The sequence below is a fragment of the Pristiophorus japonicus genome, chromosome 15, assembly GCF_044704955.1.
Source record: "Pristiophorus japonicus isolate sPriJap1 chromosome 15, sPriJap1.hap1, whole genome shotgun sequence".
Taxonomy (NCBI): domain Eukaryota; kingdom Metazoa; phylum Chordata; class Chondrichthyes; family Pristiophoridae; genus Pristiophorus; species Pristiophorus japonicus.
The window spans coordinates 43,100,710-43,124,709 of NC_091991.1; the positions used below are offsets into that span (position 1 = coordinate 43,100,710).

The window sequence follows — 24,000 nt, forward strand, 5'->3', positions numbered from 1 at the left end:
ATTAGAGATAACTCGAGACAGATCTCTCCTCTCCCTCTTTCTCCCCCCTCTCTCCCCTCCTCTTCCCTGCACACTCCCACCCCCTACCCCTCCCTTTCTCTCCTCCCTCTCTCTCCTCCCTCTCTCTCTCTCTCCCCTCCCTCTCTCCCCTCCTCTCTCGCTCTCCCTCCTCCCATCCCTCTCTCTCTCTTTCTCTCCTCCCTCTCTCCTCCCTTCTCTCTCTCTCTCTCTCTCTCTCTCTCTCCTCTCTTTCTATCTCTCTCTCTCCCCCTCTCGTTCTCTCTTCCCTCCCTTTCCTCCTCTCCTCTCTCCCTCTCTCTCTCTCTCTCTCTCTCTCCTCTCCCTCTCTCTCTCCTCTCTCATCTCTCTCTCTCCCCCTCTCTCTCTCTCTCTCTCCCCTCCCTCTCTCTCTCTCCTCTCCCTCTCTCTCACTCTCCTCTCTCATCTCTCTCTCTCTCCCCTCTCTCTCTCCCCCTCTCCCTCCCCTCTCTTTCCTCTCCCTCTCCTCTCTCATCTCTCTCTCTCTCCCCTCTCTCTCTCCCCCTCCCCCTCCCCTCTTTCTCTCTCCCCTCTCTCTCTCTCCCTCTCTCTCTCTATCTGCCCCCCTCTCTGTCTGTCTCTCTCTCTACCCGCTCTCTCTTTCACTTCCTCTCTCTCTCTCCCACCTCCCTCTCTCCTCCCCTCTCTCTCTCCTCCCCCCTCTCTCTGTTTCCTCCCCCCTCTCTCCCTCTCTCCTCCCCTCTCTCTCTCTCTCTCCTCCCCTCTGTCTCTCTCTCCTCCCCTCTCTCTCTCACCACCCTCTCTCTCTCCACCCCTCTCTCTCTCCACCCCCTCTCTCTCTCTCTCTCCACCACTCTCTCTCTCTCTCTCTCTCTCCTCCCTCATTCTCTCCTCTCCCCTCTCTCTCTCCCCCTCTCTCTCTCTCTTCCCCCCTCTCTCTCACTACTCCCCCTCCCTCTCCCTATCTCGCTCTCTCTTCCCCTCCCCCTCCCCCTCTCTCTCTCTCCCCTCTCTCCCCCTCTTTCCCCTCCCTCCCCCCCTCTCTCTCTCCCCTCCCTCTCTCTCTCCCTCTCTCTCTCCCCCTCTCTCCCCTACCTCTCTCTCTCTCTCCCCAACCTCTCTCTCTCTCTCCCCTACCTCTCTCTCTCTCTCGCCCCTACCTCTCTCTCTCTCTCTCTCCCCTCTCTCTCTCTCTTCCCTCTCTCTCGCTCCCCCCTCTCTCTCTCGCTCCCCCCTCCCTCTCTCGCTCCCCATCTCTCTCTCGCTCCCCCATCTCTTTATCCCCCTCTCTCTCCCTATCTCTCTCTCTCTCCCCCCTCTCTCTCTCTCCCCCTCTCTCTCTCTCTCCCCCCCTCTCGCTCTCTCTCTCTCCTCCTCTCCTCTCTCTCTCTCTCTCACTTTTCTCCCCCCTCTCTCTCTCTCTCTCTCTCTTGCTTCTCTCCTGCCCCTCTCTCTCTCTTCCCTCTCTTTCTCTATGTCTGTCTCTCCCTCTCTCTCTCTCTCCCCCCCGCCCTCTCGCTCACCCCCCTCTCTCTCTCTCTCTCCACCCCCCTCTCTCTCTACCCCTCTCTCGCTCTCTCTCTCTCTCCTCCCCTCTCTCTCCCTCTCCTCCCCTTTCAGTCTCTCTCCTCCCCTCTCACTCTCTCTCTCTCCTCCCCTCTCACTCTCTCCTCCACCTCTGTCTCTCTCTCCCCTCCCCTCTCTCTCTCTCTCCTCCCCCTCTCACTCCCCCCTCTCCCCCTCCCCCCTCTCACTCGCCCCCTCCCCCCTTTCCCCCCATCTCTCCCCCCTCTCTCGCTCTCTTTCCTTCCCCCCTCCCCCCCCTCTCTCTCTTCCCCCCCCACCCCCCCTCACCCGCTGCTGTCCAGGCATCTGCTGCACTTATCTGCACCGATTTCCTTACCTGCACCGATTTCCTTACCTGCACCGATTTCCTTACCTGTGCCGATTTTCTTAACTCTCCAGAAGACTTTTCTGCAAAGGTCACGTACGCTGGCCTAAGAAGAACTGGAGTAACTCTCAGCTGGCCACACTTGGCTAAATGGCCAGAATTAGCGCGGGTGGCAGGTTACACCCCCTTTGGCTGAAAAAAAATGTACCTAAAAAAATCATAAGTAACTGAGTTACGCTGGTGCAAATTGATCGGGGAAACTGTTTTTTTTTAAACTTAGGCCAAAAAAAGCGGTCTGATCAAAAAAAACGGTGCAAATCACTGGGGAAAATTGAGCCCTAAGAGTTGAAAGATCAATTAAACTGAATGCCTTGAAATCCTAAAAATTAGCTCAAGATTATAATATCAGGCAATAGTGCATGATACTGAGAGATGTAAGGAAGTAGTAGAATATGTTATTCAAATTGAGTCATCCTTATGTGGAGTATTTCTGCTAATTTAATTGTTAGAAAACATTTTAAAATAACTGACACTGGATTGTTTTAAGTTAATGGACTGTAAATATAGGTGTGCCTCGGGGAACCAATCTTGCAGTGGGGCCTCAAACAGGCGTTAAGCCCCTTATTTGTATATGCAAAGGGCCGAACACCAGTTTGAGTCGTAGCCATGGCACACCGTTTTGTTGGCCTTTAACAATATGGCATCCCGCACTGCTGGTTTGTAATGAGCCTGCGCTTCCTGCCCGCCATATTGAAGGCTTAGGAGGCTGCTTAGCACCTGAAAAACAGGTGTTACATGGCCAAATTTCTAGGGCTACGTGCCTCATCAAGAAATGTTCGAAGATACTTTTTATTTATGTGGTCTATTCTACTTTGGGCAACTTCTAAATATAGACACTATGTTGGATTTGGGATTAAATTATTCTTTTTTTTAGGGATAAGGTACACATTGCAATATTTTTTGATTTGTTGTAATTTTTTCTCTAGCAAAAAATACATGAAAAAAATTAAAATGAATAAAGCTATTGTGTGGATTATACAATGCATAGGAACAGAATGAAAGGAAGCACTCCCTGAAGGAATGTGAGAGGAAAGAATGTAGGGCAAGGGAATAGACATTTACTTTGCCCTCTCCCGAGGCGCTATTTAAAAAGCGGGAGTGTGAGAGTGCATGGCTCACCCTCTATGTGTCTTTTAAGAGCAAAAGAAAGTAACTTGCAAAATGGGAGGTGAATCAAAACGGAAAAAGTACACAATGTGCAGGGACAACAGATTTTATAATTTACTGAATTATACATTGATGGAGCCTCCCGTCAGGTCGATGGATCAATCTCAGTTGTTGTATGTGTGCTCACGTGAGAAGAGCCCAATCCTGGATGCACGTATCGCTAGTCATAAAGAAAACTGTTGGCACATTATTTTCCACCTTTAGATGCAGCAGCTTTTTAACATTCCCTGAGATTCCGATGGTTTGGTAGAGCGTAAACTGAGCACATCTATCTGTACTTGAGACTCACAGAGGATATCTAGAATTTACATTGCATTTTAGTTTCTGCCCTAAATTCCACTGGAAGTGAGGGAGAATATAAGATATGCTCACCCGAGCTAACATGCAGGCATGCAAATGATGGGTTTAGGCTATGATAGGCTGGATATTCTGCTGAATTACTGTTTGTTTCCTCACAGTCCTGGGGTATAAACAGGTAATACTTACCGCCTCAAAACCATCAGTTTAAAATTGCATCAAAATTATATTTCTAAAAAAATTGCCAGTACCCTTTAAGGCCTACCAGGAGCCTTTCCATCATCTTTCAATGGGGTCTTATGGGCGTAGCTAACTTTTTTTTATTGGTATGCTGTGTTTTCACATATAAATAAGAATGGGGGTAAAATCGCCCTGCACCCTGATTGGGGGCAATACCCTGATTGGGGTGGGAACATCCCCTGCGGGGTGGGAACATCCCCTGCGGGGTGGAAAAGGGTCGGCACTACCTGTGGGGTGCGGCGTCACGAACTTCCAGACAATTTCCTGGGAGCCAGAAGCAGTCCCCCCCCCCCCACCCACCCACCCACTCCCTTCCCCCCCTCCCCTGGGCAAAAAGTGTATTGTGCCCCGTTAGTGCTCCCCAGAGATGCTAATGGGTGTCGCAAAAAGGGACAATTTCGCCCCAATAACTTTACATGTGTATATAGGGCCATCTACCAGTACAATATAATGGATATTACAGTAGTTTCTGACTTATGAAAGAACCACTCATCGCTGCAGTTTAACTCTCATTCAGTGGTCAAATTATAATCAAAACAAATCTAGCTCGTTCTCAGACAGTGAGAAAATAATGTTATCATCTCTACCAACTGTATGCTGAGCAGCACAGGTTATTGTACCTCAATTGTCATTAAAATTGATTTGGGCATGGAACACTGACACAATGTTGTAGGTTCTTACAATCAGCTTTACCAGTGAGAACTCAAGGTCATTTCTACCTCCAGGCATATAGGAGGCTGTTCATTGCTTCAAAATTCTAGATCGACAAACCTCTGCTCTTCACTTTGATTTTATGGCAAGTAAAATGGCACATCCCTGCATTAGTACAGGTTTTCATTTCTGCAACTGATGCCAGTCTATGGCTATGCTACTTTTTGTCAGTTGATAAAAAAATATCTGGAGATTGAAGCCTAAAAGTTCCATCTGCGAATGTTAAAATACTTTTTGAACTTACTTGTTGATTTTCTGGATTTAAATGACTCAATTTACATTAAATTAAAGGAAAAAGGGCTATAAATGTTGCCTGGGAAATAAAATAATTAGGATGATTACACAAATGAGTTTCAAAATCAAGCAGTTTATAGAAATTCATATACAGGTAATATAATGTGGTGAGCTAAAAATTAAGCCCTGTGTTAGTCTGAATATACATGGTAAATAAAATTAAAATAAGAACTATTAATTCAAAATTGAATTTTATACATTTCAATAAAAGTCAGCATTTCAATATTTATTTTCAAATGGATTTGTTTAAAATATTTTTTAAAATACATACTGTTATGTATGTAAACTTGTATATACCTTGTACAGCCACCAGAGGGCTCATCCCCTGGAGTCCCAAAGGATCCGACAATCCTTTGGGAGCACAGGTACTTAAGGAGGCCTCACAGGCTGGAAAGGCACTCTGGAGACCTGCAATAAAAGACTAAGGTCACACTTTACTTTGAGCTCACAGTATCCAGTCAGACTCTTCATTAATATACAACAACTGGCGACAAGATACAGATGACGAACCCAACGATGCAGAGAACAGTGGGCATCCCTGGAGAAATTTTCAGAGGGAGATGATTGGGACACCTTCGTGGAGCGACTTGACCAATACTTCGTGGCCAATGAGCTGGAAGGAGAAGCGAACGTTGCCAAATGAAGGGCGATTCTCCTCACCGTCTGTGGGGCACCAATGTGTGGCCTCATGAAAAATCTGCTTGCTCCAGCGAAGCCCACAGAGAAATCGTACGATGATTTGTGCACACTGGTCTGGGAGCATCTGAACCCGAAAGAAAGTGTTCTGATGGCGAGGTACCGGTTCTACACCTACAGAAGGTCTGAAGGCCAGGAAGTGCCGAGTTATGTCGCCGAGCTAAGACATCTTGCAGGATATTGCGAATTTGAAGGACATTTGGAGCAGATGCTCAGAGACTTTTTCATACTTGGCATTGGCCATGAAGTGATACTTTGCAAACTTTTAACTGTAGCGACCCCAACCTTGAGTAAGGCCATAGCGATAGCCCAGGCGTTCATTGCCACCAGTGACAATATTAAGCAAATCTCTCAGCACACGAGTGCTGCTACAAGTACTGTGAACAAAGTGATGTTGTTTTCAAATTGCAACGTACAGGGCAGGCCCCATTTGCCTGCAGCTGCACGTCCACAGATGACTCAGAGTCCATCATCAAGGGTGATGAATGCAAGGCCATTAACACCTTGTTGGCGCTGCGGGAGTGATCATCATTTCCATTCATGCCGCTTCAAAGGGTACGTTTGCAAGGGCTGTGGAACATTGGGACACCTCCAACGTATGTACAGGTGAGCGGCAAACCCTGTTAATCCTGCAAACCACCATGTTGCAGAGGAAGACAGATCCACGGTGGATCACGACGAACCAGCGCCTCAGACCGAGAAGGCAGAGGTATATGGGGTACACACATTTACCACAAAGTGTCCCCCGATAATGCTGAAAGTTTAATTAAATGGACTCCCGATGCCAATGGAGCTGGACATGGACGCGAGCAAGTCCATTATGAGCAAAAAGACTTTTGAAAAATTGTGGTGCAGCAAGGCCTCGAGGCCTGCCTTGACTCCCATTCGCACGAAACTGAAAACTTACACAAAGGAACTGATTCCCGTAATCGGCAGTGCTATTGTTAAGGTCTCCTACGATGGAGCAGTGCACAAGCTACCACTTTGGGTGGTACCAGGCGATGTTCCCACGCTGCTCGGCAAGAGCTGGCTGGGAAAGATACGCAGGAACTGGGACGATGTCCGCGCACTCTTGCCCACTGACAACACTTCGTGTGTCCAGGTCTTAAACAAGTTCCCTTTGCTGTTCGAACCAGGCATCGGGAAGTTCCAAGGAGCAAATGTGCAGATCCACCTAAGTCCGGGGGCGCGACCCATCCATCACAAAGCGAGAGCAGTACCATACATGATGAGAGAAAGAGTAGAGGTCGAGCTGGACCGGCTGCAACGAGAGGGCATCATTTCGCCAATCAAAATCAACGATCCTCAAGGGAGACGGCACCGTCAGAATCTATGGTGATTACAAAGTAACTATCAATCGTTTCTCCCTGCAGAATCAATACCCACTACCAAAGGATGACGACCTTTTCACTATGCTAGCGGGAGGAAAGACGTTCATGGAGCTGGGCTTGACCTCGGCCTACATGACACAGGAGCTGGAGGAATCATCAAAGGGCCTCACCTGCATCAACACGCACAAAAGGTCTCTTCATTTATAACAGATGCCCATTTGGAATTTGATCAGCCGCGGCGATATTCCAGAGAAACATGGAAAGCTTACTGAAGTCGGTCCCACGCATGGTGGTCTTCCAAGACGATATCTTGGTTATAGGTCGGGACACAGTCGAGCATCTGCAGAACCTGGAGGAGGTTCTTAATCGACTCAACCGCGTGGGGCTCAGGTTGAAACACTCAAAGTGCGTTTTCCTGGTGCCTGAAGTGGAGTTACTGTCGACTATGTCGACTATGCAGGCCCGTTTTTGGGTAAAATGTTCCTTGTGGTTGTAGATGCGTATTCAAAATGGATTGAATGTGAGATAATGTCGGCAAGCATGTCCGCTGCCACCACTGAAAGCCTGCGGGCCATACTTGCCACGCACGTCCTTGTGAGCGACAACGAGCCATGTTTTACCAGTCCCGAGTTCAAAGAGTTCATGTCCCGTAACGGGATCAAACATGTTACATCTGCCCCGTTCAAACCAGAATCAAATGGTCAGGCAGAGAGAGCAGTGCAAACTATCAAGCAAGGCTTGAAGAGGGTAACTGAAGGCTCACTGCAAACTCGCCTATCCCGAGTTCTGTTTAGCTACCGCATGAGACCCCACTCGCTCACAGGGATTCCACCTGCTGAACTGCTCATGAAAAGGGCACTTAAAACAAGGCTCTCGTTCGTTCACACTGATCTACATGAACAGGTAGAGAGCAGGCGGCTTCAACAAAGTACATATCATGATAGCGCTAATGTGTCACGCAAAATCGAAATCAATGATCCTGTATTTGTATTGAATTATGGACAAGGTCTCAAGTGGCTTCCCGGCACTGTTGTGGCCGAAGAGGGGAGCAGGATGTTTCGGATCAAACTTTCAAATGGACTCATTCACCGGAAACACTTGGTCCAAATCAAACTCAGATTCACGGACTATCCTGAGCAACCAACTTTGGACCCTATCTTCTTTGACACCCCTATATACACACCAGTTGCAACCGACACCACGGTTGGCCACGAAGCAGAACCCATCACCTGCAGCAGCCAGCAGGACTCACCACACCAGGCAGCCCAGCAAGGCCAGCTGCACAGCAGCCCAGCGAGGGCCCAACAAACGATTCACCAAAACCAGCATTTGCACCAAGACGATCAACCAGGGCAAGAAGGGCCCCAGATCGACTCACCTTGTAAATAGTTACACTGTGGACTTTGGCTGGGGGGGTGGCGGGGGTGGTGTTGTTGTGTATGTAAACGTGTATATATCTTGTATAGCCACCAGAGGGCTCATCCCCTGGAGCTCCAAGGGATCCCATAATCCCTTGGGAGCACAGATACTTAAGGAGGCCTCACAGGCTGGAGAGGCACTCTGGTGACCTGCAATAAAAGACTACAGTCACACTTTATACTTTGAGCTCACAGTGTTCAGTCAGACTCTTCATTCATATATACATATATTATTGGCAATTATGGTTCTATTACCAGGAATCTGTTAAATATATTTTTTAACCGAATCAGAAGTGCAATATATATTTGCTACCCTGCTGCTGTCCACAATGTGACCATTTGAATCAAACTACTGCAATTTTTCTCGTAGCCACCAAAATCTCAGGCAATCTAATGCCAAATGGGATTGTCCCACTGTGGTTGTTTTTAAAAGCTACAACCGTGAAGGACTTTGTATGTTTTAAATTGTCTTTTAAAATGAAAATGCAAAGCTTTATTTTAGATGTTGGTTGCTGAAAAATCATGTTATTTTGGGAGTTGCAATGAGAATTAAAAACTGATGACATGGCAAATAAGTATCAAATTTCATAGCCTCGGTTCACCAATGTAGATCTGAAAATTCTTTGGTGAATTTCACAAATACCTTCCTGAGAAGGGAGGGGCTTGTTTGTAAAAATTCTCAAAACACATCTGTCAATTTTTTTGCAATAGTAGCTCGGGTAAGGCCTGAGTTTCAATAACTAACAAATCTATTTTGGGACTCAGCAGCACCCACTTGAAGTTCTATAATGACTGTTCTAAATATGTGCTGCTGATACTGGATGGTCTGTCAAACTGTATGAGTAAAGGATTAACTTCACGCAGAATGGAAAATATTTTAGAAACATAGAAACATAGAAATTTACAGCGCAGAAGGAGGCCATTTCGGCCCATCGTGTCTGCGCGGCCGACAAAGAGCCGCACGGCCGTTCGTCAGCAGCCCTAAAGGTTACATACAAACCCATCAACAATAACGGAAAGGCAAAGAGCACCCAGCCCAACCAGTCCACCCCATACCACTGCAACATCCCTTATACTAAAAACATCTACACATCTACATTCCACCCCAACTGGAGCCAAGTGATCTCTGGGGAGAGGCAAAAAACAGATAAAAACCCAGGCCAATTCAGGGAGAAAAAATCTGGGAAAATTCCTCTCCGACCCATCCAGGCGATTGAAACTGGTCCAGGAGATCACACTGCCCGTATTCTATTCCATGCAGTACTTATCATTATATCTGCGCCGACCAACAAAAGGTCATCTAGTCTAATCGCAATTACCAGCTCTAGGTCCGTAACCCTGCAGGCCACAGCACTTCAAGTGCCCATCCAACCATCTCTTAAAAGTGATGAGGGTTTCTGCATCCACCACTCTTCCAGGCAGCGAGTTCCAGATACCACCCCCCCCTCAAATCCCCTCTAAACCTTCCACCAACCACCTTAAAACTATGCCCCCTCGTAATAGCTCCCTCCACCAATGGATATAGACCCTTACTATCCACTATGTCCAGGCCCCTCAATATTATGTACACCTCAACCTCCTCTGTTCCAATGAGAACAAACCCAGTCTATCCAATCTGTCCTCATAACTAAGATTCTCCATTCCAGGCAGCATCCTAGTAAATCTCCTCTGCACCTTCTCTAGTGCAATCTTATCCTTCCTATAATACAGCGACCAGAACTGCACGCAGTACTCCAGCTGTGGCCTAACCAAGTATTATACAATTTAAGCATAACCTCCCTGCTCTTGTATTCTATGCCTTGGCCAATAAAGGCAAGCATTCCATATGCCTTCTGAACCACCTTAACCATCTGGCCTGCTACTTTCAGGGATCTGTGGACAAGCACTCCAAGGTCCCTTTGTTCATCTACCCTTTTCTTATTAGCTCTCCCAAAGTGCATCACCTCACACTTCTCTGAATTAAATTCCATTTGCCACTGCTCTGCCCACCTGACCAGTAGGTTGATATCCTTCTGCAGCCTATGACTTTCCTCTTCAGTATCAACCACATGGCCAATTTTAGTTTCCTCTGCAAACTTCTTAATCATACTTCTTATATTCAAATCTAAATCGTTGATATAGACCACAAAAAGCAAGGGACCCAGTACCGAGCCCTGCAGAACCCCACTGGAAACATCCTTCCAGTCACAAAAACATCCATCAATCATTACCCTTTGCTTCTTACCTCCAAGCCAGTTTTGGATTTAACTTGCCACTTTGCTCTGGATCCCATGGGCTTTAACCTTCATGATCAGTCTACCATGCCGCACCTTATCAAAAGCCTTGCTAAAGTCCATATATACTACATCGTACGGACTACCCTCTTCGACCCTCTTGGTTACCTCCTCAAAAAATTTGATCAGGTTAGTCAAACACGATCTTCCCTTAACAAATCTGTGCCAACGGACCCCAATTATTCCTTGCCTATCCAAATGCAGATTTATCCTGTCTTTCAGGATTTTTCCAATAATTTTCCCACCACTGACGTTAGGCTGACAGACCTGTAATTACTCGGCCTATCCCTTTTTCCCCTTCTTAAACAAGAGTACTACATTAGCAGTCCTCCAATCTGCCGGCACCATGCCCAGATCCAAAGAGGACTGGACAATGATGGTCAAGGCCTCTGCTATTTCCTCTTTTACTTCACTCAATAACCTGGGATGCATTTCATCTGGGCTTGGGGACTTATCTACTTTCAAAGCTGCTAAACCCCTTAATACTTCCTCTCTTACTATATTTCATCCAGAATATCACACTCCTCCTCTATAACAGTATCTGCATAACCTCTTTCCTTTGTGAAAACAGATGCAAAGTATTCGTTAAGAACCCTACCAATATCTTCCGCCTCCTCACAAAGATTACCCTCATGGTCTCTAATAGGCCCTACCCTTTCCTTAGTTACCCTGTTACTCTTAATATATTTATAGAACATCTTAGGGTTTTCCTTAATTTTACTGGCTAAGAATTTCTCATGCTCTTAGCATTCCTAATATCCTTTCTAATTTTACCTCTTATTTTTCTATATTCCTCTAAAGATTCTAAAGTATTTAGCTGTTGATATGTGACATAAGCATCCCTTTTTTTCTTAATCCTCTCCTGTAAGTTCCTAGACATCCATGGGGCTCTAGATTTATTTTCCCCAGCTTTTTTCTTTAAGGACACATGTTTGGCCTGAACCTTTTGGATCTCCTCCTTGAATGCCTCCCACTGTTCTGACACCGATTTATCCACAAGTAGCTGTTTCCAGTCCACTCTGGCCAAATCACTCCTTAACTTAGCAAAATTAGCTTTTCCCCAATTCGGAACTTCTATTCCAGGCCTTTTCTTGTCCTTATCCATAACCAGCTTGAATCTGACTGAATTATGGTCACTGGCACCCAAATGCTCCCCCACTGATACCCCTTCAACTTGCCCAGCTTCATTCCCGAAAACTAAATCCAAGACCGCCCCCTCTCATGTTGGGCTTGCTACATACTGACTAAAAAGTTCTCTTGAATGCATTTCAAGAATTCCACACCCTCTATATCCTTCACACTAAATTTGTCCCAATCAATATTTGGATAGTTAAAATCCCTTACTATTACTACCCTATAGTTTTTAAACTTCACAGCAATTTGCCTACACATTTGCTCCTCTATCTCCCTCCCAATGTTTGGGGGTCTATAATACACTCTCAGCAGTGTGATCGCCCCTTTTTTATTTTGACCCATATGGCCTCAGTTAATGATCCCTCTAACGTATCATCCCTCCTCACCACTGTAATAGTTTCTTTAATTAGTACCGCAACACCCCCACCCCCTTTAATCCCCCGCTCTATCTTGTCTAAAAATCCTGTAGCCAGGAATATTAATCTGCCAAACCTGCCCCTCTTTCAGCCATGTTTCTGTAGTGGCTAGAATGTCATACTCCCAAGTGTCTACCTATGCTCTTAGCTCACCCGCCTTATTCGCTATACTCCTTGCAGGACTTTTGGGAAGTGGGGGAGGAGAAATGATAGAAGCAGGAATTGTGAGAATAACCACGATTATAACTTGGAGTGGGATTCAGGCGGGCAGGAGAAATCGAGCACCGAGCTGCCCTTTCCCCAACATTGGCAGCGTGAGGCCCGGGGGCCTGATCTACATGCCGCTGGCCAACTGACCCGCCCAAAATGAGTAGGAAGTAGCAGCTGACTGATGGATGGGAGCGGAGGTTCGGACGGCAGGAGGCCACTGGCCAAGGGAAGGCTTGCCGGCGAGAAGGTAGATCGTGGAAAGGGGGTTTATAGAGGGTCTTGCGTGAGGCAAGGGGAGAGTGAGCCCAGGGCAGGGGAGGTCTGAACTTTCCTTGTGGGACCCAGAGCCGCAATCCTGCTACACCTAGCCCAACAATGAAAGTTAAACAAACTTAACCTTAAATGGCCTCTTCTGCTCCTTGATCCTCTTCTTGCTGTCGTCACCCAACGGGAAAGTGACAATGACTTCCCCACTCAGGCCACAGTTAATATTGCAGCCATGGCCAGCTGACATTAACGGACCCCGATCTGCATATTTAATGATGGACTGCACTGATTTTAGGTGGGTGTCCTTGTAAAATTGAGCACAATGGAATCTATGCGGAACATCGGCACCTAAGTCGACCGACCGATTTTACTGTCCGTCCGTTTGGTTCCCGTCTGGCAGATAGGGTTAAAATCAGCCCTTGTGTTCCAGTACTAGTAATACAGCAATATTTAACATTTTATATATATATATATATATGTGTGTATTTTTTTGCTCTATGGTTATTTACTTATTGTAGAGTACTATCAGATCTCCAATGGCGTTGCTCTTCATGAGTTGGAGGATAGGTTACTTTAGAATGATAATGGTATTCATGCCTTATAGGGGATAACATGTCAAACACTATTTTTATTGACTAATAATCTGTGATTTTAATGGTGCTTTGCGGATTAAATTTTGAATCCACACCTCTGTCTAAATCATTGAAGTCAATGGAAAAAAATTGGGTCAGAGCGCAAAACAGGTTGTCAATTCGCTATCACCCATTTGATGCTACCGTCCAAGAAAAATCTATATCCCAATTTAACCATGATATTGCGGATACCCTCACGAGATGCTTAATGCAAGCTTCAGCCAATCAGTCCTGTCATTGTACAAATGGCAACATACAGCCTTTGTTACATTAGGCCCAAGTTTCCCCAGGAGTTGCTCCATTATTTTTGGAGCAACTTGGTTTTTCTGGAGTATCTTAAAAGTCGCAATTCTGCACATTTAATTTGCTCCAGTGTAAGTGAGTTAGTCAGGAATTTTTTTAGTTTAGTTTAATTTTATTCAAAAGGGGGCATTACCAGCCACCTACGCCTGTTTTGGCCATTTAAGCCAGTTTGGCTAGCTAATAGTTGCTCAAAACTAACTTAGGCTAGCGTATGTGGCCACTTTGTCCGCACAGAAAAATCTTAAGGAGAGTTAAGAAATCAGCACAGATAGCCAGCGATTGGGTGGGGGAGGGAGGGAGGGAAGCACAGAAGACCTTGCAAAGCACTAAACACATTCTCAACAACATTCATGAAGCAGTAAAACCATCAATAATAATTAAAAAAAAAATAAAACTTAAGTCCTACCTTCATACTGGGCCGGGGAAGTCAGTGGGCTGAGAGGCCACTCAGCTGGGGATAGGGGTGGGAGAACTCACCCAGGAGAACAAACCGGCGGGCAGGCAGGAGAGAGAACTCACAGAACGTGGCAGGCAGGCAGGCAGGAGAACTCACAGAACACGGCAGGCAGGCAGGAGAGAGAACTCACAGAACGTGGCAGGCAGGCAGGCAGGCAGGCAGAACTCACAGAATGCGGCAGGCAGGCAGGAGAGAGAACTCACAGAACATGGCAGGCAGGCAGGCAGAAGAGAGAACTCACAGAATGTGGCAGGCAGGCAGGAGAGAGAACGCACAGAACGTTGCAAGCAGGCAGGAGAGAGAACTCACAGAACGCGGCAGGCAGGCAGGAGAGAGAACTCACAGAACATGGCAGGCAGGCAGGCAGGAGAACTCACAGAACACGGCAGGCAGGCAGGAGAGAGAACTCACAGAACGCGGCAGGCAGGCAGGCAGGAGAACTCACAGAATGTGGCAGGCAGGCAGGAGAGAGAACTCACAGAATGTGGCAGGCAGGCAGGAGAGAGAATGCACAGAACGTTGCAAGTAGGCAGGAGAGAGAACTCACAGAACACGGCAGGCAGGCAGGAGAGAGAACTCACAGAACGCGGCAGGCAGGCAGGCAGGAGAACTCACAGAACGCACCGGCAGGAGAACGCACCGGCAAGCCCTTCAGCCAGGGCTCGGGACGGCGAGCCAGCAGGACGCGCTGGGAAGGCGAGAAGACTAGACTGCGCATGCGGACAACTGCTGGCACTATTTTCGGCACAGGGCTGTAGCTCCACCTCCCACTACTTTTGCCACGCCATCGCCAAGCTCGAGGACGGTACCACGGAGCGGGGAGAATTTGGCGCCGTTTTTGGAGTAGAAGGTCGGCGCACCACAGCTAAGTGCGCTGGAAACAGGCGTTGGGGAAACTTGGGGCCACTGTGAGGCCAGACAGCAATGTTTGAATGCTGCAAAAGACAGAAGAGTACTAGGCAGTGGATCTATCAGTATACAATTAAATACATTTACCTTTATAAAGCACCTGATCATGTCTCTCAGAAATGTGTCACAGCGCTTCAATGCAATGAATTACTTTGAAGTGCAGTGACTGTTGTTATATAAATGCAGCATGAATGAAAAATAGTAATGGATTCCATCTGTCCTGTATGGGGAAATCAAAGCAGGAGTCTAGTTGAAGGACAGCCAGAGACCTTGTCCTTCAAATGATCTGCCTATCCTCAGTCCCCAAGACTGTGAAGATGTATGTTCATTATTACTTGTATTTTTACACTTCTACAGTAATGATATTACAAAGGGGAAAAATATAAATCACTTCACATCATTTGGCACTGCACTGAGGATATGCTACATCACTGTTAAATAGAAGCAGCCTCTCAAAGATCCAGGCTGAATCTGTGTCTCCCCCATGATTTGGCTAATTGAAAGTCCATTATATTTTGACAAGCTGACTTGCAGCAAGCTTTAAAGTTAATATTGTCTCACCTGACAATTGGTAACAGAAAGTTGAAGAGACAATTGAGACTTGATCAGTGGAAGAGGTTTAACTGAAATTTAGAGAGTATGTGGATGACAGTTTATCTGCATCCTGGATACATTTAATTTTAATATCATCAGTAACTATTGCAATACCCTGCTTGGTATTCATGAAAGGTGGAAATCAATTTCAAGTCTGTTACATTGACCCCTAAGCCAATTAGACCTCCCTAATACTTGCAATACAGTTTAAACTGCATTGAGACTTACAAGTAAGGTATTTATTTAGACTTGCTGCAAGTAGTAATTTAGGTTCAATAATATTCTTGGACATCGTGGATGGGATTTTCGTCTCTGCAGGACAGAGTAGCAGTAGGACTGGACTACTGCCTGCTCATTTGACCCTGTCATAACCCCAATCCATTTTCCTGGGCTGGAGGTTATTTCACATAGAAGGCAGGTTCTTGACAAGTTCTTGGCAGGAGTTCTGCCACCAAGAAGGAGCCTGCCATTGCAAGTCATGGAAATTGGGAGGATGGGGCGGGGTGGTGGCGCAGAGCAGTGCTACAGTATCAAAAGTAATGGCAAGGTACCTTAAAGATGCAGAAACATAGTCGTTTTGTAGGCCTTGGCAGAAACCATGGCTTACATAGGTAAGTATATGGTGCCCCATTTGGAGAGAGAGAAAGCCTTGACTAGGCCCTCATCCTCCATTGACAGAATTTGGGGCCTTCCCACCAGCAAAGCCAGTCTACTGTCACTTTCTACCAAGTGGTTCTGCGGAGTAGCAGTAAGAGGGGAAGATGGGAGGAAAATGGGATGCTGGGTCCTGTCCTCTTTGCTGGAATTTACATGCAGTTGGCAGGGAGGGAGCAGCCAGCAGTGGTCCTCGTGGGGACAGGACAAGAGAAATAGAGCACGGAGATCCTGCCTGATATCAGATGGGATTACAAAGGGAAATCTAGAATTCCCTCGAAACTCTAGCTTAAGTAACATTCCTACATTAAAGTATTGTCTTTTTAAACTTTATCCAAGAAGCTTTATCTTGTATAGCTCTTACAAATTGTATCATATGTTTTTTTTAAGCAAAGAGATCCTGGAAACATCTGATGATGATATCCCTATGATGCTACCAAGTACTGAAGGTATAAATTGCTCCATTTTAAACTGTATACGCATTTCATTTAATATTGGTAAAAAATCTCCTCGTGTTGTTGATATTGTTTCTGAATTTACCCAAACACAGCCCAACAGGAAAATAGAGAGAAGACTTTGGAAACGAACACAATCACGCAATGGAATACTGAAAGCCTGTTTGATGAAAATACAAAACAAAAAGAAGCAAAATGTAAACAACAACTAGACACCCAGGTAAGGAATATTTATTTATTGCTCATTGTAAATAATGTTTTGTATTTACATTTTGACCCCATTTTACAATTTCCCTTTTCCCCTTACCCCAAACACGGTCTGTTGCCTTCAGCTGGGAAGGTTGGCAAAGGAGTCATAAATTCCTCAACTACTTCTACACTAATTTTCATCAAGGCCACCGCCCGCCCAAGTGCCGCCCAATGTCCCACCGATGGCTGCCGAGGTACCGAACGGTGCTTTCGACGGGATATTCATGGCTGAGGTCCCTCGAACGTCGGCGGGTGGAAAATGGGTGATGTATGCCACCAACCTGGGTGGCAGCGGGCGGGAGGTCTCATTCTCGGCAGCAGAGGCGCTTGCTGCCCAAGTACCGCCGAGGATGGAGTCGGGCCCACGGAGGGTCGAAGACCTGAAAAAAAAATCACCAACACAAAATAAAAAAACTATTGGAAGACCTTCAGGGGACCCAATGCAGGTTAGTCGCTGTTGAAAAATGTTTTTAAAATGTTCACTTACCTTTTTTCAGGTTCTTCATACTCACCATCGGGGACAGACCAGCCTCCACACAACAATCCACCCCCGTTGTGCCGCTGAGTCCCGCCGACTCCCGCCCACAGGAATCTGGGAGCTTGGCGGGCGGGAGCTCAGTTGCGCCACTCGGCCGTCCATTGATGTCAGCGGGCGGTTCATGGCGGCTCTCCCCTCCCGTCCGCTCCAGGCCACCCTGAAAGTGGCACTGGGCGGATCTTCAGGAGGAATGTCGGTGGCAGCGGGGAGTGGGCTGATGAATTTCGGCCCGCCAAGTCTTTAAATAACAAAGTGGCATGTTTTTTCCTCCATTTTAATTTAAGCAATCCATTGCTTTGAAACCTACCTATGGGGAACAGTAGCATAGTGGTTATGTTACTGGACTCGTAATGCAGCCAAGATCTTGTCCTTCAAATGATCTGCCTATCCTCAGTCCCCAAGACTGTGAAGATGTATGTTCATTATAGGAGTAATAATCCAGCGACGTGAGTTCAAATCCCATCATGGTAGCTGGGAGATTTAAATTCAATTAATTTTTTTTTTAAATCTGGAATTAAAAAGTCAGCAATGGTGACCATTAAACTACTGGATTGTCGTTAAAAACCCATCTGTTACACTAATATTCTTTCGGGAAGGAAATCTGCCATCCTTACCTGGTCTTTTTATGTGACTTCAGACCCACAGAAATGTGGTTGACTTTTAACTGCCCTCTAAAATGGCCGAGCAAGCCACTCAGTTGCAACAAACCGCTGCGACAAAGTCAGCACTGTTGGAGTACCTTCACCACACGGACTGCAGGGGTTCAAGAAGGCGGCTCACCACCATCTTCTCAAGGACAATTAGGGATGGGCAATAAATGCCAGTCTTGCCAGCGACGCCCATATCCTGCAAACAAAATGTAAATAAAAAAAGAAATAATCAAACTCAAGCATAGGTGGTAAATCCTAGCTCTTCAAACCTTAAGCAAAGAATTATGAAACAAGTGTCTAACTACTGTGATTCTGAATTGTGGGCTCATGTTAGCATTTCAGTTTTGGATTGAAAAGTGTGCATGTGAAGGGTGGATATACCTTGGTTCAAATTCATCCTAGTTAGATGAAGCAAAATCATCAGTCTCTGTCAACCGTTCTGCTCCTAAGTAAAATGATTTTGCTCAGTTGTAACCCAATTTCTAAAACATATGAGTCTATTGTAGAAAACTGTCAGATATTAAGCAGACACTCTAAGACCAATTTTCTAAATCTGTACTCCTACTGGGAGCACACATTTTGAAAATTGGCCTTCTTTGATTCAAAAAGAATTGGTTAATGTGGGAAATAGAAATGTCAGACTGGCATAGTAGGCATGTGTTTCTAAAGCTGGTTTGAGATTTAATGATGAGGTAGAGTAGAGGGAATTTTCCTTATAGATTAACCATGTTGAGGGAATGCTTGATGTTGACATTGTGTGCAACAAATTGAAAATTCCCCATTCCTTAGCATCAGGGTCGTTCTCTTTTGTCAGCACAGCAATTCACCAAATTAATTTTTTGAAAGTGTAGGTTGTTTTAAAAAAAAATAGGGTTTCTGCATTTAATGACTTTTTCATTTATATTGGCACTACATACTTAAAATTTGTGGAGACCACAAATAATTCACCACATCAATACGACTGAGATTCTTTCACAGATATGACTGGTAAAATTGCCATTACATAAACTCGTTATTATAAGAGGTTCATAATAAATATTGTGATAAAAAAGGCTTAACTATAGAAGTTTCTGTATATTGAACTTTGTAGTTGTCTGATTTTAAGGTTTCTGATGGGTTCTGACAATAATATGGTTCCAATAACTTACAGTTTTAATTGTCTAATAACACACTGAATATGGACTCAGAAGTCCTGACAATTGTCACGAGATAATAAGAACATAAGTACATAAGAAATAGGAGCAGGAGTAGGCCATACGGCCCCTCGGAGCCTGCTCCGCCATTTAATACGATCATCACTGATCAGATCATGGACTCAGGTCCACTACCCTGCCCGCTCTCTATAACCCCTTATTCCCTTATCGTTTAAGAAACTGTCTATTTCTGTCTTTAATTTATTCAGTGTTCCAGCTTCCACAGCTCTCTGAGGCAGTGAATTCCACAGATCTACAACCCTCTGAGAGAAGAAATTTCTCCTCATTTCAGTTTTAAATGGGTGGCCCCCTATTCTAAGATTATGTTCTCTAGTTCTAGTCTCCCCCATCAGTGGAAACAACCTCTCTGCATCCACCTTGTCAAGCTCCCTCATAATCTTATACGTTTCGATAAGATCACCTCTCATTCTTCAGAATTACAATGAGTAGAGGCCCAACCTACTCAACCTTTCCTCATAAATCAACCCCCTCATCTCTGGAATTAACCTTGTGAACCTTCTCTGAACTGTCTCCAAAGCAAGTATATCCTTTCGTAAATATGGAAACCAAAACTGCACGCAGTATTCCAGGTGTGGCCTCACCAATACCCTGTACAACTGTAGCAAGACTTCCCTGCTTTTATACTCCATCCCCTTTGCAATAAAGGCCAAGATACCATTGGCCTTCCTGATCACTTGCTGTACCTGCACACTATCCTTTTGTGTTTCATGCACAAGTAACCCAGGTCCCGCTGTACTGCAGCATTTTGCAATCTTTCTCTATTTAAATAATAACTTGCTCTTTGATTTTTTTTCTGCCAAAGTGCATGACCTCACACTTTCCAACATTATACTCTATCTGCCAAATTTCTGCCCACTCACTTAGCCTGTCTATGTCCTTTTGCAGATTTTGTGTGTCCTCCGCACACATTGCTTTTCCTCCCATCTTTGTATCATCGGCAAACTTGGCTACGTTACACTCAGTCTCTTCCTCCAAGTCGTTAATATAGATTGTAAATACTTGGGGTCCCAGCACTGATCCCTGTGGCACCCCACTGGTTACTGATTGCCAGCCCGAGAATGAATCATTTATCCCTACTCTCTGTTTTCTGTTTGTTAGCCAAAAGGGCAGAAAACGCTAGTGGGAGTTGTGTACAGGCCACTAAATAGTAATAGTGAGGTTGGGGACAGCATCAAACAAGAAATAAGGGATGTGTGCCATAAAGGTACAGCAGTAATCATGGGCGACTTTAATCTACATATTAATTGGACTAACCTAACCGGTAGCAATGCAGTGGAGGAGGATTTCCTGGAGTGTATTAGGGATGGATTTCTAGACCAATATGTCAAGGAACCAACCAGAGAGCTGGCCATTCTAGACTGGGTGATGTGTAATGAGAAGGGACTAATTAGCAATCTTGTTGTGCGACGCCCCTTATTAAGATGGAGAGTGACAAAGTTAATTCAGAAACTAGGGTCCTGAACTTAAGGAAAGGTAACTTTGATGGTATGAGGCGCGAATTGGCGAGATTAGATTGGCAAATGATACTGAAAGGGTTGACGGTGGATAGGCAATGGCAAACCTTTAAAGATCATATGGACGAACTTAAACAATTGTACATCTCTGTCTGGAGTAAAAGTAAAATGGGGAAGGTGGCTTAACCGTGGCTAACAAGGGAAATTAAGGATAGTGTTAAATCCAAGGAAGAGGCATACAAATTAGCCAGAAAAAGTAGCAAGCCGGAGGACTGGGAGAAATTTAGAATACAGCAGAGGAGGACAAAGGGTTTAATTAAGAGAGGGAAAATAGAGTACGAGAGGAAGCTTGCCGGAAACATAAAAACTGACTGCAAAAGCTTCTATAGATATGTCAAGAGAAAAAGATTAGTGAAGACAAATGTTGGTCCCTTGCAGTCGGATTCGGGTGAATTTATAATGGGGAACAAAGAAATGGCAGACCAATTGAACAAGTACATTGGTTCTGTCTTCACAAAGGAAGACACAAATAACCTTCCCAATGTACTAGGAGTCCGAAGGTCTAGTGAGAAGGAGGAACTGAAGGATATCCTTATTCGGCGGAAAATTGTGTTAGGGAAATTGACAGGATTGAAGGCCTGTCAATTCTGTCAGGGCCTGATAATCTACATCCCAGAGTACTTAAGGAAGTGGCCCTAGAAATAGTGGATGCATTGGTGATAATTTTTCAACAGTCTATCGACACTGGATCAGTTCCTATGGATTGCAGGGTTGCTAATGTAACACCACTTTTTAAAAATGGAGATAGAGAGAAAACAGGTAATTATAGACCAGTTAGCCTGACATCAGTAGTGGGGAAAATGTTGAAACCAATCATTAAGGATGAAATAGCAGCACATTTGGAAAGCAGTGACAGAATTGGTCCAAGTCAGCATGGATTTATGAAGGGGAAATCATGCTTGACAAATCTTCTGGAATTTTTTGAGGATGTAACTAGTAGAGTGGACAGGGGAGAACCAGTGGATGTGGTGTATTTGGACTTTCAAAAGGCGTTTGACAAGGTCCCACACAAGGGATTGTTGTGCAAAATCAAAGTGCATGGTATTGGGGGTAATGTACTGACGTGGATAGAGAACTGGTTGGCAGACAGGAAGCAGAGGGTCGGGATTAACGGATCCTTTTCAGAATGGCAGGCAGTGACTAGTGGAGTGCCGCAGGGCTCAGTGCTGGGACCCCAGCTCTTTACAATATATATTAATGATCTGGATGATGAAATTGAATGTAATATCTCCAAGTTTGCAGATGACACTAAACTGGGTGGCGATGTGAGCTGTGAGGAGGACATTAAGAGGCTGCAGGGTGATTTGGACATGTTAGGCGAGTGGGCAAATACATGGCAGATGCAGTATAATGTAGATAAATGTGAGGTTATCCATTTTGGGGGCAAAAACATGAAGGCAGAATATCTGAATGGCGGCAGATTAGGAAAAGGGGAGGTGCAGCGAGACCTGGGTGTCATGATTCATCAGTCACTGAAGGTTGGCATGCAGGTACAGCAGGTGGTGAAGAAGGCAAATGGTATGTTGGCCTTCATAGCAAGGAGATGAGAGTATAGGAGCAGGGAGGTCTTACTGCAGTTGTACAGGGTCTTGGTGGGGCCCCACCTGGAATATTGTGTTCAGTTTTGGTCTCCTAATCTGAGGAAGGATGTTCTTGCTATTGAGGGAGTGCAGCGAAGGTTCACCAGACTGATTCTTGGGATGGCAGGACTGACATATGAGGAGAGACTGGATCGACTGGGCCTGTATTCACTGGAGTTTAGAAGGCTGAGATGGGATGTCATAGAAACATATAAAATTATGATGGGACGGGACAGGTTAGATGCAGGAAGAATGTTTCCGATGTTGGGGAAGTCCAGGACCAGGGGACATAGCCTTAGGATAAGGGGTAAGCCATTTACTACTGAGATGAGGAGAAACTTCTTCACTCAGAGAGTTGTTAACCTATGGAATTCCCTACGGCAGAGAGTTGTTGATGCCAGTTCATTGGATATATTCAAGAGGGAATTAGATATGGGCCTTGCGGCTAAAGGGATCAAGGGGTATGGAGAGAAAGCAGGAACAGGGTACTGAAGGAATGATCAGCCATGATCTTATTGAATGGTGGTGCAGGCTCAAAGGGCCGGATGGCCTACTCCTGCACCTATTTTCTATGTTTCTATGTTTCATGCTAATATATTACCCTGAACCCCGTGATTTTTTATCTTGTGTAGTAACCTTTTCTGTGGCATCTTGTCAAATGCCTTCTGGAAGTCCAAATGCACTACATCCACTGGTTCCTCTTTATCCACCCTGTTCGTTACATCCTCAAAGAATTCCAGCAAATTTGTCAAACATGACTTCCCCTTCATAAATCCATGCTGACTCTGTCTGACCGAACTTTGCTTTTCCAAATGTCCTGCTACTGTTTCTTTAATAATGGACTCCAACATCTTCCCAACCACAGATGTTAGGCTAACTGGTCTATAGTTTCCTGCTTTTTGTCTGCCTCCTTTTTAAAATAGGGGTGTTACATTTACAGTTTTCCAATCTGCTGGATCCTCCCCGGAATCCTGGGAATTTTGGTAAATTACAACCAATGCACACAATCCCTGCTGCTACTTCTCTTAAGACCCTAGGATGCAAGCCATCAGGTCCAGGGGACCTGCCTTTAGTCCCATTATCTTACTGAGTACCACCTCCTTAGTGATTGTGATTGTGTTAAGTTCCTCCCCCACTATAGCCCCTTGACTATCCACTGCCGGAATATTATTAGTGTCCTCTACCATAAAGACTGATACAAAATATTTGTTCAGTGTTTCTGCCATCTCAATGATCCCCATTACTAATTCCCCAGTCTCGTCCTCCAAGGGACCAACATTTACTCTAGCCACTCTTTTCCTTTTTATATACCTATAGAAACTCTTGCTATCTGTTTTTATATTTCGTGCTAGTTTACTTTCATAGTCTATCTTCCCTTTCTTAATCATTTTTTTAGTCATTCTTTGTTGGCTTTTAAATGCTTCCCAATCTTCTGTCCTCCCACTAGTTTTGGCCACATTGTATGCCCTTGTTTTTAATTGGATACCGTCCTTTATTTCTTTAGCTAGCCACGGATGGCTATCTTTTCTCTTATGCTCTTTCCTCCTCACTGGAATATATTTTTCTTGAGAGTTGTGAAATATCTCCTTAAATGTACACCACTGTTCATCAACCGTCCTACACTTTAATCTATTTTCCCAGTCCACTTTAGCCCACTCAGCCCTCATACCTTCTTAGTCTCCTTTATTTAAGCTTAGTACGATGGTTAGAGATCCAATTTTCTCACCTTCCATCTGAATTTGAAATTCAATCATGCTATGATCATTCATTCCAAGGGAATCCTTTACTAGGAGATTGTTAATTAATCCTGTGGAATTCTCTACTACAGAAAGTTGTTGAGGTCAAT

General features: G+C 45.1%; 1 protein-coding gene across 1 annotated transcript in view; it reads left to right on the top strand.

Annotated features, from left to right (window-relative positions):
- Positions 1-24,000, top strand: part of LOC139280723 (protein phosphatase 1 regulatory subunit 3A-like) — a 53,613-nt gene that overhangs the window by 13,472 nt on the left and 16,141 nt on the right. The window contains exons 2-3 of the mRNA XM_070900372.1: positions 16,345-16,403; positions 16,505-16,629. Coding sequence (XP_070756473.1) covers positions 16,345-16,403; positions 16,505-16,629 — 184 coding nt within the window. The remainder of the gene's footprint in view (positions 1-16,344; positions 16,404-16,504; positions 16,630-24,000) is intronic.